General features: G+C 39.3%; 1 protein-coding gene across 1 annotated transcript; it reads left to right on the top strand.

Annotated features, from left to right (window-relative positions):
* Positions 1–847: 847 nt before the first annotated feature.
* LOC129721936 (adipocyte plasma membrane-associated protein Hemomucin-like) lies at positions 848–14,025 on the top strand. Its single transcript, XM_055675060.1, has 3 exons — positions 848–1,279; positions 10,369–10,457; positions 10,519–14,025. The coding sequence occupies exons 1-3, from the start codon at positions 1,174–1,176 to the stop codon at positions 10,873–10,875; spliced, it is 552 nt and encodes a 183-aa protein (XP_055531035.1). The 5' UTR covers positions 848–1,173; the 3' UTR covers positions 10,876–14,025.
* The last annotated feature ends 15 nt before the right edge of the window (positions 14,026–14,040 follow it).

The raw sequence follows: 14,040 nt of genomic DNA, 5'->3' as shown, positions 1-14,040 counted from the left end.
TGTACAGGAACAAAAAAGTGAAGTAATCTTAATAAAAATCTTTCATGAGAGAGCAAATTTAAATTGCACTGAGGTATATAAATAGTCCCACGTCATCGGAATAAACATTATAAGTCCAGGTGAACAAATCGAATAAAAATTTATTTTTGATTATTTTAACAAGAAAATTTAGTTCTTCTGATAATAAATTGAGTTTAAAAAATATGAAAAAAATTACATATAGAGGGTATTCATTTATGATTTGATTTTTACTCTTTCAAAATAAATCACTCTGCCACCCCTCGTCACTTTTCGCTTCAATCCCTTTAGAATTCTCAATCGTATTAGGATCTTCTGTACCGATGGTATTCGACACTGGCATTTATTTTTTTTTTAGACTCTCTCGTTTACTCCCAGCTAACAATTCCTTTGTTTGTGTTGTTCGTCATTCACCGGAGTAAGTGCTCTTCTTTCTCGTAGAAGAATCGTAGTTTTTTGTGTGCTTCCCTGACTTGCATACACAGGATTCGCCATCATCGCCAGCGTTGCCAGGTATCCAGATTTAGCTGGATTATCCAGATTTTTGAACATGTATCCAGTCCAGGTAGACAGCTTTGATGTCCAATTATCCAGATTTTTCATGGATGATCCAGATTTTATTTTCTCTGTTCCGCAAAAAGGTCATCACTTCGATTTTGGCGCGAAATATTGCAATTTTGTCACCTCAAACTTTGCGTACCCCAAGACTTTTATCCGAAAAATTAACCTTTCACCCCACGAAATGACTGCCAGATTTTTTCCAGATTTTTATTTTGCCTTTTCCAGATTTTTTGAAAAATGACCTGGCAACGCCATCGCCGTCAAACGCGCCCGTATTTGTGCTGCAGACGTCAAACTGTTCGGTTCTAGTTGTGCTGCTTCAAAAAAACACACATGCGAACACTCTGGTAGCAGCAAGAGCGAGAGGACAGAAAAGTACAACGGAGAACGCTTTTCGTGGAAAGGTCGAGCTGCAGATTTGTTGGAATTGAAGGAAAAAGTGCTACGAACAGTGAAAAATTTACCTAACTGCGTTTTAGAATCGTTGCAAAAATAAGTCACGTGCTTTTCCGGTATTCGATTCGAAGTGGCAGAAACGAAGTTAGCGAGAGTTAATTGTTTAGCAGATTGGTAGGATATAGAAGGAGCAAAAAAATGTCGAAATTTTGGATTGTTCTGGTGACGTTTAGTGTGATTAGTATTTCGTGCTTACTGGCCAGTCCCAGTACAGTACAGCCGGCTGGTTTGGATTCCGAACAAGGTAATAATTGAATATCAATCATCACTACATCGATCAAATTCTCGCATTGTTGGGGTTTTCACAGCAAACCACCGAAATAGCAAAAGTATGAATCATCCACTGATAGTGTGGTTATATGGGCTTGCTACTACTGCTGCATATGCAGGCTGATTGACTGCCGCAAAAAGGTTTCTCTCTGCCCATCTGGTCGCGTTGAGTGTGCTAGCACCGCTGGCACAGAGGCCGTACATGCCAATATATGTATAGTTCCTATACTGCATTATACGGTCACAATGAATAAACGGCTCATTATTTGCCATTTGCCACTTTATCAGTATTTTGCTTTGAGTAAACTTGACACCGGCTGGTTAGTTTGCCGGTTCGCGTCCGCGGCCGTTTTTTTTTGTGCTGACGGTTGCTCATTGCTTGTCTGAGATTTTTCTGATAGACTGTCCATTAGATTGGGATAAGCACTTTCGCCTGTCGTCGTCAGCGTATTTTTGCAAAGCCGAGTCCTTTCATTAAATGTATATATATATATATTTATTGTTTGTTGCTTTGAGAAGCAGGTAGAACTATGAATTAATGCTACTTACTTTTACTTTACTTTGTTGGCTAACGGACCGTTCACCGGTCTAGGGCCGAACGAATTAGAGATGATGAATTATTGCTAACTATGGTAATAAGCGTTGATGCTCCATTATATCAGTAAATAATAAGAATGCTAAAGTATATTTTCGTAGTTTTGACGTAGGACTACGTCTTTGTTTTCTATACTAGATTACACTTTGTGAAAATGAAAATGAAACTGGCAAATGTAGCGTCAGATTTCAAACGGTTATAGCAAGCGAACGACTTAATGCATCTTAGTCATTTATATGTCGGTGGATAGATAAAATGTGTAACAATTTTTGATATTATGTTCAACATTGTTGCTTTACTGCTTAATGGTGGAAAAAGGTGAAAAGTTCCAAGGTCAAGCTTTCCCATACATTTCCCTTGTTCTTGGCTTGCTTCCCAAGCACAGATAACAATAACATGGACGAAATAAATTCCACTGCCTACATATTTTGACTCAACAAAGTGTTTTGGTTTGTTTGTCTTTGTCTAAGCTGCGTGGCCACGCCTTAATGGTAAAAATCTACGCTGAACTCGATACAAAAGACTGCGTGTGGAAAATTCAGCTTCAGTTTAGTTTGTTCCACAATAGCGAGTGCGGTGCAGCTGTTAAGCTTTGCGACATTGAGAAACGAGAGCTGCATACGAGTCAACTTCCAGGCACCGCGGAGCATGTTACCTGTATTCTGCACACGGCAACAACAGTTTCCATCGTACGCTGCAGAATATTTTGCTGGCACAGCTGCTGGAGGGCACAGCGGAGAGTAAATTTTATACGCGGCCAACAAAATAATCGATGCTACCGGTGGTGGTGTGATTATCAGCATTCTGTAGCATACATTTCGAGCTGAAGATTATCGAATCGGTTCTTTTTAGAACTATAAATGCTTGAAGATAAGAGTTACGAGAATTTTCACAACTACTCCTAGTGTGAAATGTCCATCTATTTCTCAATAATCATTTTTACAATAATGACCAGGGCGCACCAAAGATAAACGGTAGTGTTGCCTATGAATAGTTTATCACAACAAGACATAACCCTCATTTCAAGAATTTTCACTGCTAAATTGAGTGATTTTCCGGTTTAATTGTTTGTTTGTGTTCACTCGAACACCGTTATCAGTCAAATATCAGCAACGAAAATTAGTTGATCTAAGAACCAGAGTGATTTTCGCATCGGGAAACCAAAAACTTTCTTTTGATGCTTATGAAAATCACTCAGTAGTATTGAAGATGTATTGGTTTGTTTCTCTTTCTTTCTATAAGCTACGTAGCCACGCCTTAATGGTAAAATCTACGCTGAACTCGATACAAAAGACTGCGTGTGGAAAATTCAGCTTCAGTTTAGTTTGTTCCACAATAGCGAGTGCGGTGCAGCTGTTAAAGCTTTGCGACATTGAGAAACGAGAGCTGCATACGAGTCAACTTCCAGGCACCGCGGAGCATGTTACCTTTATTTTGCATACGGCAGCAACAATAACCATCGTACGCTGCAGGATATTTTGCTGGCACAGTTGCTGGAGGGCACAGCGGAGAGCAAATTTTTACGCGGCCAACTAAAAAATCGATGCTACCGGTGGTGGTGTGATCATCAGCATTCTGTAGCTACATTTCGAGCTGAAGATTATGAAATCGGTTCTTTTCAGAACTATTAGATGATGAAGATAAGAGTTATGAGAATTTTCACAACTACTACTAGTGTGAAATGTTCATCTATTTCTAAATAATCATTTTTACAATAACGACCAGGACGCACCAAATATAAACGGTAGTGTTACCTATGAATAGTTTATCACAACAAGATATAACCCTCATTTCAAGAATTTGCACTGCTAAATTGAGTGATTTTCCGGTTTAATTGTTTGTTTGTGTTCACTCGAACACCGTTATCAGTCAAATGTTAGAAACGAAAATTAGTTAATCTAAGAACCAGAGTGATTTGCGCATCGGGAAAGCAAAACCTTTCTTTTGATGCTTATGAAAATCACTCAGTAGTATTGAAGATGTGTTGGTTTGTTTCTCTTTCCTTCTATAAGCTACGTGGCCACGCCTTAATGGTAAAAATCTACGCTGAACTCGATACAAAAGACTGCGTGTAGAAAATTCAGCTTCAGTTTAGTTTGTTACACAAAGGCGAGAGCAGTGCAGCTGTTAAAGGTACGCGACATTGAGAAACGAGAGCTGCATACGAATCAACTTCCAGGCACTGCGGAACTATGTTACACCTTTATTTTGCATACGGCAGCAACACTTACCATCGTTCGATGCAGGATATTTTGTTAGCACAGCTACTGGAGGGCACAGCGGAGAGCAAATTTTATGCGCGGCCAACAAAATATTCATGGTGCGATTATCAGCGTTCTGTAGCACGAATTTCTAACTGAATATTATGGAATCGGTTCTTTTCAGAACTATAGATGCTTGAAGATAAGAGTTATGAGAATTTTCGCAACTACTACTAGTGTAAAATTTTCATGTATTCATGCATCGTTAGTTTTAAAATAACGACTATCGAAAAAAAAAAACGGTAGTGTTACCTATGAACAGTTTAGCGCAGCATATAATAATATTTAGTTTAGCATATATTATATATTTAGTCCTACGTCACCATTTCATACAACCCCTAGAGCTGTATACCTTGTAGTATTTTGGCCATAATTACAAATCAAATGTTATCATACTCTAGAAGTGTGGTTGAAAATCTCAAAATTCTTTGGAACTATCGCTTGAAAATAACTCATGTTTGTAGAAAGCTATGACGTGTTTAGCGATTGTTTTATTCCTAATCAAATCCTGGTTTATTCCAAAATGCAAAATCAAATTCGAAAGTTTTTTGAAGCTCTAAGTTTTGCATCCAACATGCTAACATGCATCAGCCTTTATCGGTTTGTACTTGAAATCTAATTATTGTTTTTAGCGTTCACTTGTTAAAAAATACGTCCAATTTATTGAGATAGTAAAAACGTCAGGCTCGATTTTCATTGCCTCTTGAATAACAACTTATATGTTTTTATTTTATGTATTTTTTTTATTATGTTTTGAATCAAACCTAGGAGATTTGAGGAGTTCAAGCAAATAAATTTTTGGTCAGAAACTACAAAACTATTCTGCATTTCTGTTTATGAAAAGAAGTTATGCTAGAAGTCTTAATTAAAATAGCTTCGAGTCTTTTGGTTGAGGCATTTGTGAACCGAGATACTCAAAGCATTGTTTGTGCCGAGATTTGGACAGCCGAGTGCTCGGCAACCATCTCGGCTGAATCTCTTTTGCCGAGAATCTCGGAAAACCAATATTTGACAGATGTCATTTTATGCCGAGAATCGCGGTACACAGTTGACTGTGCTCTCGGCAAATCCAGTCGAGAAGCGGCAAACCAGTCTAACGACCTTTCGGTTATATAAGCTGAATGTTCGGCACAATAAAGAGCCGTTTTTTCAGTGGAATCCAATCGCAGAAAATAGTTTTGCTGTGAATCAGGTAGTTTTCTTTCAAAAGATAAATTATAAGCTCGATGAGTTTTAGCACAGATAACAGACATCCAAGCTAGTTTCGCTTTATGTGTAAAAAGATTCAACGTTTTTTTAGCATGTCGCAATACGCAGTTTGGTGGCGCTAAGAACACTTAGTAGTCAACGATTTAATAAAATCGATAGTTTTACAGCTTTTATCGATATTCTCGCAATAAGAAGGGTTGCGGTTTTTAATGTAGAAATTTCGAGCAGTCGTAATTTGTACACAATCGACAATTTTATTCCTTCCCAGCTTATATTTACGATAAATATGTTTGTTTTAATGTTGATTTGAAAAAAAACACCCACCTTACAAAATCAGTGTTATATCATTGCAAAAACAGCGACTCTATAACCTGTGATAATGTTCATGCGTCTGGCAGCTTTGACTGTAATCCAGCGCTGCCATCACTAAACTGGTTAGAGTCGCAAGTTGCATAAAGATGTCGTTAGCATTCCAAACGAGTAAAAGTTTGAAATCCTACACACGATTTCTGGAGTTTTTTGTTCTAGCTTGGATGTCTGTTATCTGTGGTTTTAGTAAGTAAAGAAATTTATTCATACTAAATTTCGAATACTTATCTTTATCTTGCTCGCCAGTAGGGCATTAAGCTAAACATCTAATCTAAAATTACAATATTGTATTCACACGATTTGAAACTTTTTGAGTTCCAGCCACTTCCCACCAAACTGTACTACATTTTTTCGGCTACCGGATTGTGAACACTTGTAATTTGCACAAATTTCAGCCAAACTTGTATCTGATTCCTGTTTGCTCACCCGTAACACGCATAAATTTGCACTAAGAAAAATGGCGGCAACTCGTTCATGAGAATGACAGCTGTATTGCCGAAACACGGCAACGAGTAAAATTTTTGCCGAGATACCAGTAATGTTTTAGCTGACCTCGGCATCAACAGTTTTTAACGATAAATTCTGCAAAAAATAGAGACGAGATTCGTCAAGCTTAGTTTTTTGGACGAAGTCTTGACAAAATGATCTAAAAACTGTCGGCAACCGGCATTTTTTTGCTGAAATACCGGTTGAATCCAAAGTTGCCGAGTGAACTCGGATGTTTTTTTGCCGAGCTCGAGATCCAGTTTTAAGTGTGTACGATGTTTCATAGAAAACGTAGAAAACACATCTACCGCTCGAAGACATTTATCTTACGTCGAATTCGTTTTTACGGCAGGACTATCCGGTCCCGGACTACGCTTTGCAGCTGAAAAAAAAAAAATACTTTCCGAGCAGTTGCAATGGTGTGCGTAATACCAGAGGTAACTGTCACTTTTGTTTTGGTCATTATTGCCATTGTCTTTTATCGCATTTGTGCTACTGTACGAAAAATTTGCCTTGACTGAAAAATGACAAAATAACAAAATAAAATAAATAAAATTCAACCTGATGTTTGACACGCGAAGAACGATAATCGAAGCAAACCGATTTTTTTTTCTTGTTTATAGCTAAGACCTATCGGTCCATAAAGCAAACCGATTTTGACACATTAATTTTTATTTTGACACATACGTGTGAATGTGTTGGTGTCTTTAAAACTGCACTCTGTTTCTTGCGCGGACTGTCCGGGACAGAAAAAGGGTAGTCCGGGATAGTCCAGAAAATGTAAAAAAAACAGTGATAGGACAAAGTGTAGTCCGCAGGGTAGCTACACCGCAAAAACGAAAACGACATTAGAAGCCTATGAATTGCTGTCAACCAGGCACAATTTTCTTTATTTTTGTTCCAACCTACTACAAGACGATCCAAATTACACTCTTGCAAGATGTGCGACCAGAATTTGCAAAACGCAAACTTTTTAGCCATTAAACCTTGCTGTTCAACGAGCGTTACCTATGTCTTCAGTATATCAAGAATAAAATAGACGATTTTACATGCTACGTCAGCAGATGCCACAAAGCTAACATTGGAAAATCTCGTCAAGAAGTGCTATCGGTTCAATAATCTAAAGCAGAACACCAAGAGAGCAGAGAAGCCCGTTCCGGAAAAATTCATCGTCAACGCCGTTTCTACCAAGCCTGTTAAAAAAAAAAAACAACTGAAATCATCGTCTTGGTTTTGCCGTCATTTGCATTTCGTAAAAGGTTGTTCCTATGAGTTAAGAACACAAGTGCACACGGAGAGAACATACAGAAGGTTACTGTTCATCTGTTGCATCAAAATCCATACCAATAAAGAAGTTCGAAAAACAATAGTTCAAAGTATTTAAGAAGACCAAAGAAAATTCAGCGAACCGCATCAATCTTCAAGGGAAGAGAAAATATGTTATCGTTGGAATCAATGGCAAAAAAGCTGTCATCTAGTTAGATTGCGCCTCTGATATCACCATTATTTCCACGCAGACCTGGCAGGCGATCGAAAAACCAGCCATCCGCATAAGTGTAATAACCACCATCAGTGCTTCCGGAGATAAGATCAACATGACTGAGGAGTTCCTTGCAAAAATAACCATCCAGAACCTGACAAAAGCTGGCATTGTTTATGTGTCGTAAAGTTCGGATTTGAATGTCCTCGGAATTGTAACAATCGATCTATTCCATCTGTTGTCGATTCCTTTCAACTCACTGGTCAATGTTGTCCATCAGAAAAATGAGCAAAAGCTGCGTACGAAGTTTCTGGAAGTGTTCCAAAGCACACTTGGCTGGTGTACCCAAGGATGGAAAAAATCACATCAAGATGATATTTTCGCTAATCTCACTAGCTGTCGTTACTCTACTTCAAGTCGAGATTGACGAGGAATCACAGGAGTGTCTGACGATTAACATTTATCAAGGATTCTTCAAATACAACCGTCTGCCGCCTGGAATCCAGTCCGCTCTCCCTGCATTCCAATGGATGATTCGCAGCATGGTCGCTGGTATTCCTGGAGTAAAGTCATATTTGAACGACATCATGATTTCCGGTAGAGTGAAATAAGAACACAATCGAAGCCTTCATGAGGTTCTGCGACGGATCAAGACGTACGGCAGATGCAAGCTCCTACCAGCGTATGACAGCTTCGATCGTATCTTGGAGCTACGATCTATTATGGCCGTTTTTTCAAGCAGATGTAAGAGCTAAGAACCGGTAAACGTTAAATGGGAACGGACTGCAAACTACCAGAGGTCGGTTGACAAGTTCAAAATACCGCTCACTTTCGACTAGTTGCTGACGCACTTCGGTTCGAACAAAAGACTCATCTTCGCAGGAGATGCCAAAAAATTCAAAATTTCAAGATCTCTAACCTTTGCGGTTTTTGCTGTGACACGATTCCATAAGATGTTATTCGGCCGTTAGTTTATCCCTCAGAATGATCACCAACCACTCGTTAAGATTTGACACCATCCAGAAATGAAGCGAATGAAATCTTTCGCAAGAAGTTTCGAACTATGTCGTGAGGAGTTCTTTGTACTGGGCAATGGTGCTGACGAAAACTATGTCCGATTCTGTAGACCCTGTGCTGAGGCAAGACTGACCTGGAGTCGTGACCCATTTCCTCGAAGCCATGGGAACGAGTTCATATCGATTATGCTGGCCTTATAAATGAATACTATTACTTTCTGGTGATTGACGCATATTCAAAACGACTAGAAATCTACCGTGCTCATAACACAAACACAACGAAAACTTTGGAAATGCTAGACGAGATATTTGCAAGTTTCGGCAATTTCAAACTTCGCGTCTAGGATAATGGCTCGCAATTTGTTAGCGCGCGTTTCAAGCAGTTCTGCGATGAAGCTGGATTCATCAACGTAACAATTGCGCCCTACCATCCACAATCTAATGGACCTGCTGAGCGCTTTGCGGACACTTTAAAAAAGGACTCAAGTAGTTATGAGAGGGAGCAAGCCTAGCAAATTTCCCACATCTTCAAGGAAAGGAAAACCTTTCCATTTACCGGTCCATGCTGCTTCAGGAATTTGGAATGCAAAATCTGTGTGCTCCATGTCCCGATAAAATTATCGATCTTCATTTAAAAAAAAACCTGAAAAACTGCCCGAAGTACCACACTCAGTTCAGCAATTGAACCAAGACAATGTTCGATCATCTGAAGTTGTTCCGCAGTGCTCTTATCGACCTTTTTGCAACCGAAGAAAGGCTTCCAGCATGGCTCGGATCCTACGATCTTTTCTAAGGGGAGATGTTTCATAACAATCCTACCATTCGAAGACATTAATTCTAGAAGCTTATGAATTATCAAGCTGGTTGACAGCACCATTTTTTCTATTTATATTTGTTCCAACTTCCAATGAATATTGATGTTAAAGCTGTTGAAGACAGCAACAAATAGTGCAAAAAAGAAGTAATTCATTATGCTTTAAAACGACTACGTCGCAATACAATAATCGACGCGAAACACCGTGTCCCTGCGCGTGTGCGTCGATGAGAGGAAGCACAGATGTCCTGCGTAATGCTCCGGTGTGAACGTGTCTTCGGTCCGGGTGAGCTTTGCTCATCTAACGATTTTCGGTGTGTTGTGACTCCCTAGTAGCACCAAATCATTTATTGGGAGACTGCCCGCCCGTTGGTTCGATTCTAGCACGTTGCGATTCAAAGTAGGTTTCGATCGTTCGATAAATATAATATCGTACTTATTCAATTGCGCCGTACTTATTCAAATTGCCATCGCCTTCGTAATGAACTAACTTCGCGCGCAACGTTGTTCGATTCCGTCACTTACCACGGTGATACAACCTTTCCTTTCCGTCGCAGTTGTGGAGATGCAGAGGTAAACTCAGTCTCCGACAACAACGGCTATTACACTTCCTTCCTTACAACATCCTTGCTTACCCTAACGATCGTAAGGACGTGGCCGGCGCTGTTATCGATCTTAACGAAGCGGTAGCAACTGAATTGTTGTACACTGCAGATGGCAAATTAATTCCAAGTTCCCATATACGTGGTTTCTTGTGCAACTTCGTCGTAATTAATTAATAAAATTTAATACTGCGCCATATTTTATTTAAAAACTTTATTTCTTCGTTTTAGATTTACCTACCACATCATCAGCTCCCGATGGCAACGATACAACTACAAAACCTACAACAACGACTCCCAGTACCACAACCACCACCACGGTACATCTCGCTGCTGGTCAGAAAAAAGATTTTGTTTTTCAATTCTTGGTTACTCTTCCAGGTTTCACCCAACACGACAACAACCACTACGGTGGCACCGTCGCCGGTTCCGGATAATACGACAACTACAACTCCCAGTACTACCACTACCAGCACCAGTACAACACCGGCAACCACGACACCCGCTGCGAACACTACAACAACTACCGCACCTACTCCGACGCCATCGCCTACACCAACTCCAACTCCAAGCCCGTCGACATCGACCACGATGGCTCCCCCAACACCACATTGCAAACATTTCGACGGTTACTCCTTTGTCGGTGGAATGATCCTAGCGTACGGATCGCTGGCGATCGGGCTGGTGCTATGGAAGTTCTACAAGGCTCGCACCGAGCGAAACTACCACACACTGTAAACTATCAGCGCACGGGTGTCGGGTAAGTGACGATGAACGGCGGTGCGCTAGGAAACTATCTGAATATGTATCCTCTCCCCTTCTCCCTATAGAGCAAAAAAAAAACACACATCTCCGCCCAATTGGGTTAAAACGGGCGAGGGTTTGCTGATCTTATTCAATTTTATTTTAAATTCCCTAACTGGAAGCAGGATTGATCTGAACTTTTCCACTGTGTTTCTCAAATCCTATTCTCCTTAATTTACCTGATCTACCATAATCGCGTGTAATTGTTTTGTTGTTTTGTACAACATAGGGCAGCAGTAAAGGACCGTTATCCGACATTGCTCAAACCGAACAGTTAGCTATAGAGAAATTTGAAAAAGAAAACATGCATTTTTTATCTGGAATCTCAACAATTAGTTACAAACCAAAGTAATTTGAAAATGCTTCTGCCAAGAGAAAATATCAATAAAATGCAGATTGAAGCATCAGCTAGCTTGCCCTTTTTCTTTCACTTTGTTTCATGCTGAGTTCTATACCGATTTCCGGTCGATTTCAAGTACAAAGCGACGCTGCACACTGCAGACGTGAGATATTGCGATTTCGGCGTACCATTGGCTTGTTATCAGTGAACATACCACCGCACAAATGAAGTGCAACCACGAGAGTTGATCGCGCTTTGTTCGTTCGTTTGAGCATGTTAATGCAAAGCTTCCTCGATACTTTGTTTCGCGGAACACGATCGCATTAGTAATCAGATCCGCTTGATTTTTGCCACATCATCAGTAATTTTTTTTCCCGCTCTCAGTCCTCCTCGGCTCAAGCTAACATTTACTGATATAGTTTTCGACCACGCAATGATAACAGTCGCTATGTTTATTTAATCTTCTTTTTGACTTCATACAGTTTTCGCTCCCTGCAGCAGGACTCGTATGACAGTGGATCGTCGTCATGAGCAGTGGATTTATTCGACGAATGACAGACTTGCTGATAGTTTGTTTATTTGATTGATGTGGTTTAGAAAATTCTATAACTGGAGGGTTGTTTATTTTTCTAACTCTGTTTGTTATTATGTAACATTCGAGTCATTTCCAATTTTGTCTTAGTTTGTTTTGCTTTTGGAGATTCTAAGAGAGGGTGAAGACACGTTCTGTAATTGCTTTTCAATCAACCTTTTTGAAATATCTGCGGGAATTAGCTGAATTAATTTTTTTATACTGATTTCATGATACTTCTGGAGATCAAACTAAGGTATAACTGAAGACCAAACTGCGATTGCATTCGATAGAAATGATACGTGTTATTGGCAAGTAAGTTCCGATGTCTTGAAGAGGCCTTTTGAGCAGCTTCGTCAGAACCTTCTCGTACAACTTTCGAGCGTGTGTTTGAGCCACTAAGTTTTGCTTAAGTGTCCTGCTGGGTTGCTTACTGGCACGGAAAGAATGGTAGCCTCCTCGTAGACGTATCCTCCGGTCAGTACCATTATTAGCGCTACATTTGCTGACCGATCAGAGAGTCCGGAATTTGCCTCGATTGTCCTCAATACCTTCCAGTTCTACTGCCGATCGTACTCTGATCCTTCCGGTTCACGGTCATCCGTCTTTGAAAACGTTTGAGCACATCATACACAGATTAGTTTCCAAACAATTAGCTATCAAAGCATTTCAAATCCGACAACTAGAGGCGCTGCTGAATATTTCCAGGTTCTAAATGAAGCAAGCCTCCAGTACATTTCCGGATCTTCTCCCATTTGAAGTTTTTCTCTTCACACGTCAACAGTCGATTTTTACGTTGGTGAAATTCTTCATTTTTATATCTTCTTGAGGTATTGCATGTTGTAGGTGAGTTCGACCAATTTTCTAAAACTACCATTTTTGGGAAGCACTCTCGAACGCGCGATTCATTTTCTTCAAAACTTTAGAATTTCGTTTTCTGCATTTATCTTGATCGAAAACATCCACAAACAAAAAACTTTGTTGGTAGCAACTTGTTTCGATCTTCCCAAACGGCGAGCCAGAATACAAAAAATAGAATAATTTCCATTCAGTGTAGAAATAGGACCCAAGCAGATTTCATGATTATTTTTTTTTATATTTCCTAAAATCCTATTGGAAATCTTAAGGGGTTAGTCGCCGGATCAAAACAATCACAACTAAGCTCGAACCGGATAAGGCTTAGAATCTCATTCCATTGAGGCATTTTGAATTGTGCCTTCTGCCAACTTTAATTTTTTCAGCCATTACAAACGCTGCCGTAATAGAAGCGGAAACATTGCTTTGTAACTTGTTTAATCTTGGCAAAACTTGCAACTTCTGCAAAGCATTCGAAGCATTTCTAGAGAAAGATTTACACTTTGAATTTGATGTGTAATAGATATAAAAATATGAAAGTCAATCGTAGATAATCTTCAAACGAAGATAACTTAGTAAAATAGCTCAGCTCAGTATATCGTCAAGTTCTCCGTTCGGTTTGTTCACGAAAAAAAATGACATAATCTGCTTCAAGAAGAAAAATGAAATACAAACAAGTCCGAAATTAAATTGTTATAAGTCTGATTGTCAAGGAACTAAATATAATGTCACTTTTGGGACTAGCTGAAAAGGATGGAAAGTGCTCTTAATGATAAAAAAATAGAACAGAACAAGCGAGAGGAATTAAAATGTTAATCACAACACTTTATCACATGCATTGCAGAAAAATGCTGAAATCGGTTAAAATTAAATTAAAAGAAAACCAAAACCAAGAAATCCATCCTGCTATTTTTAAATTTACTTTATTTCTTAGTGACGTAAAATGTCCCTTACATGCGCCACCGGTAAAATCTTATCAAGCATTGCTTGTACGTATTAAGGCAATATTGTAGCAAAAAGAATAGCTAAGCAAATGGGCATTGTTTGAGTTTGCTTCTACAATTTTTGGGTAGAAGTTTGATGTGCATAATCATACACTATTTGCTTTGTTAAGGAAAAAAATTCACTTCTAAACGTTTTTTCTCTCTAGTGGATGTTTAAAGCTATTGTTTATCAAATATTTCGTGTCTGTCTAGTCTTGTATCTTTCGTCGTGTGAATTGGAATCGAAATTGGGAATGGTCCAGATTACGAAAATGTATTACAATTAGAATGGCAATGAATGCAGCGAATAAATTTTCCTATTATCAACTTGGTAACCGATGGGTTTCGTT

This window comes from Wyeomyia smithii, chromosome 2, assembly GCF_029784165.1.
Source record: "Wyeomyia smithii strain HCP4-BCI-WySm-NY-G18 chromosome 2, ASM2978416v1, whole genome shotgun sequence".
In the NCBI taxonomy this organism is placed as follows: Eukaryota; Metazoa; Arthropoda; class Insecta; order Diptera; family Culicidae; genus Wyeomyia; species Wyeomyia smithii.
Note: the sequence above shows the minus strand (reverse complement) of the source record. Positions and strands in the feature narration are given on the sequence as shown.

Bases quoted from the DNA above. Each gene is read 5' to 3' on its own strand.
- LOC129721936 (XM_055675060.1), top strand. From the start codon at position 1,174: ATGTCGAAATTTTGGATTGTTCTGGTGACGTTTAGTGTGATTAGTATT. The intron at 1,280-10,368 runs GTAATAATTGAA...TCTTCGTTTTAG, and splicing joins TGGTTTGGATTCCGAACAAG to ATTTACCTACCACATCATCA. The intron at 10,458-10,518 runs GTACATCTCGCT...TTACTCTTCCAG, and splicing joins GTACCACAACCACCACCACG to GTTTCACCCAACACGACAAC.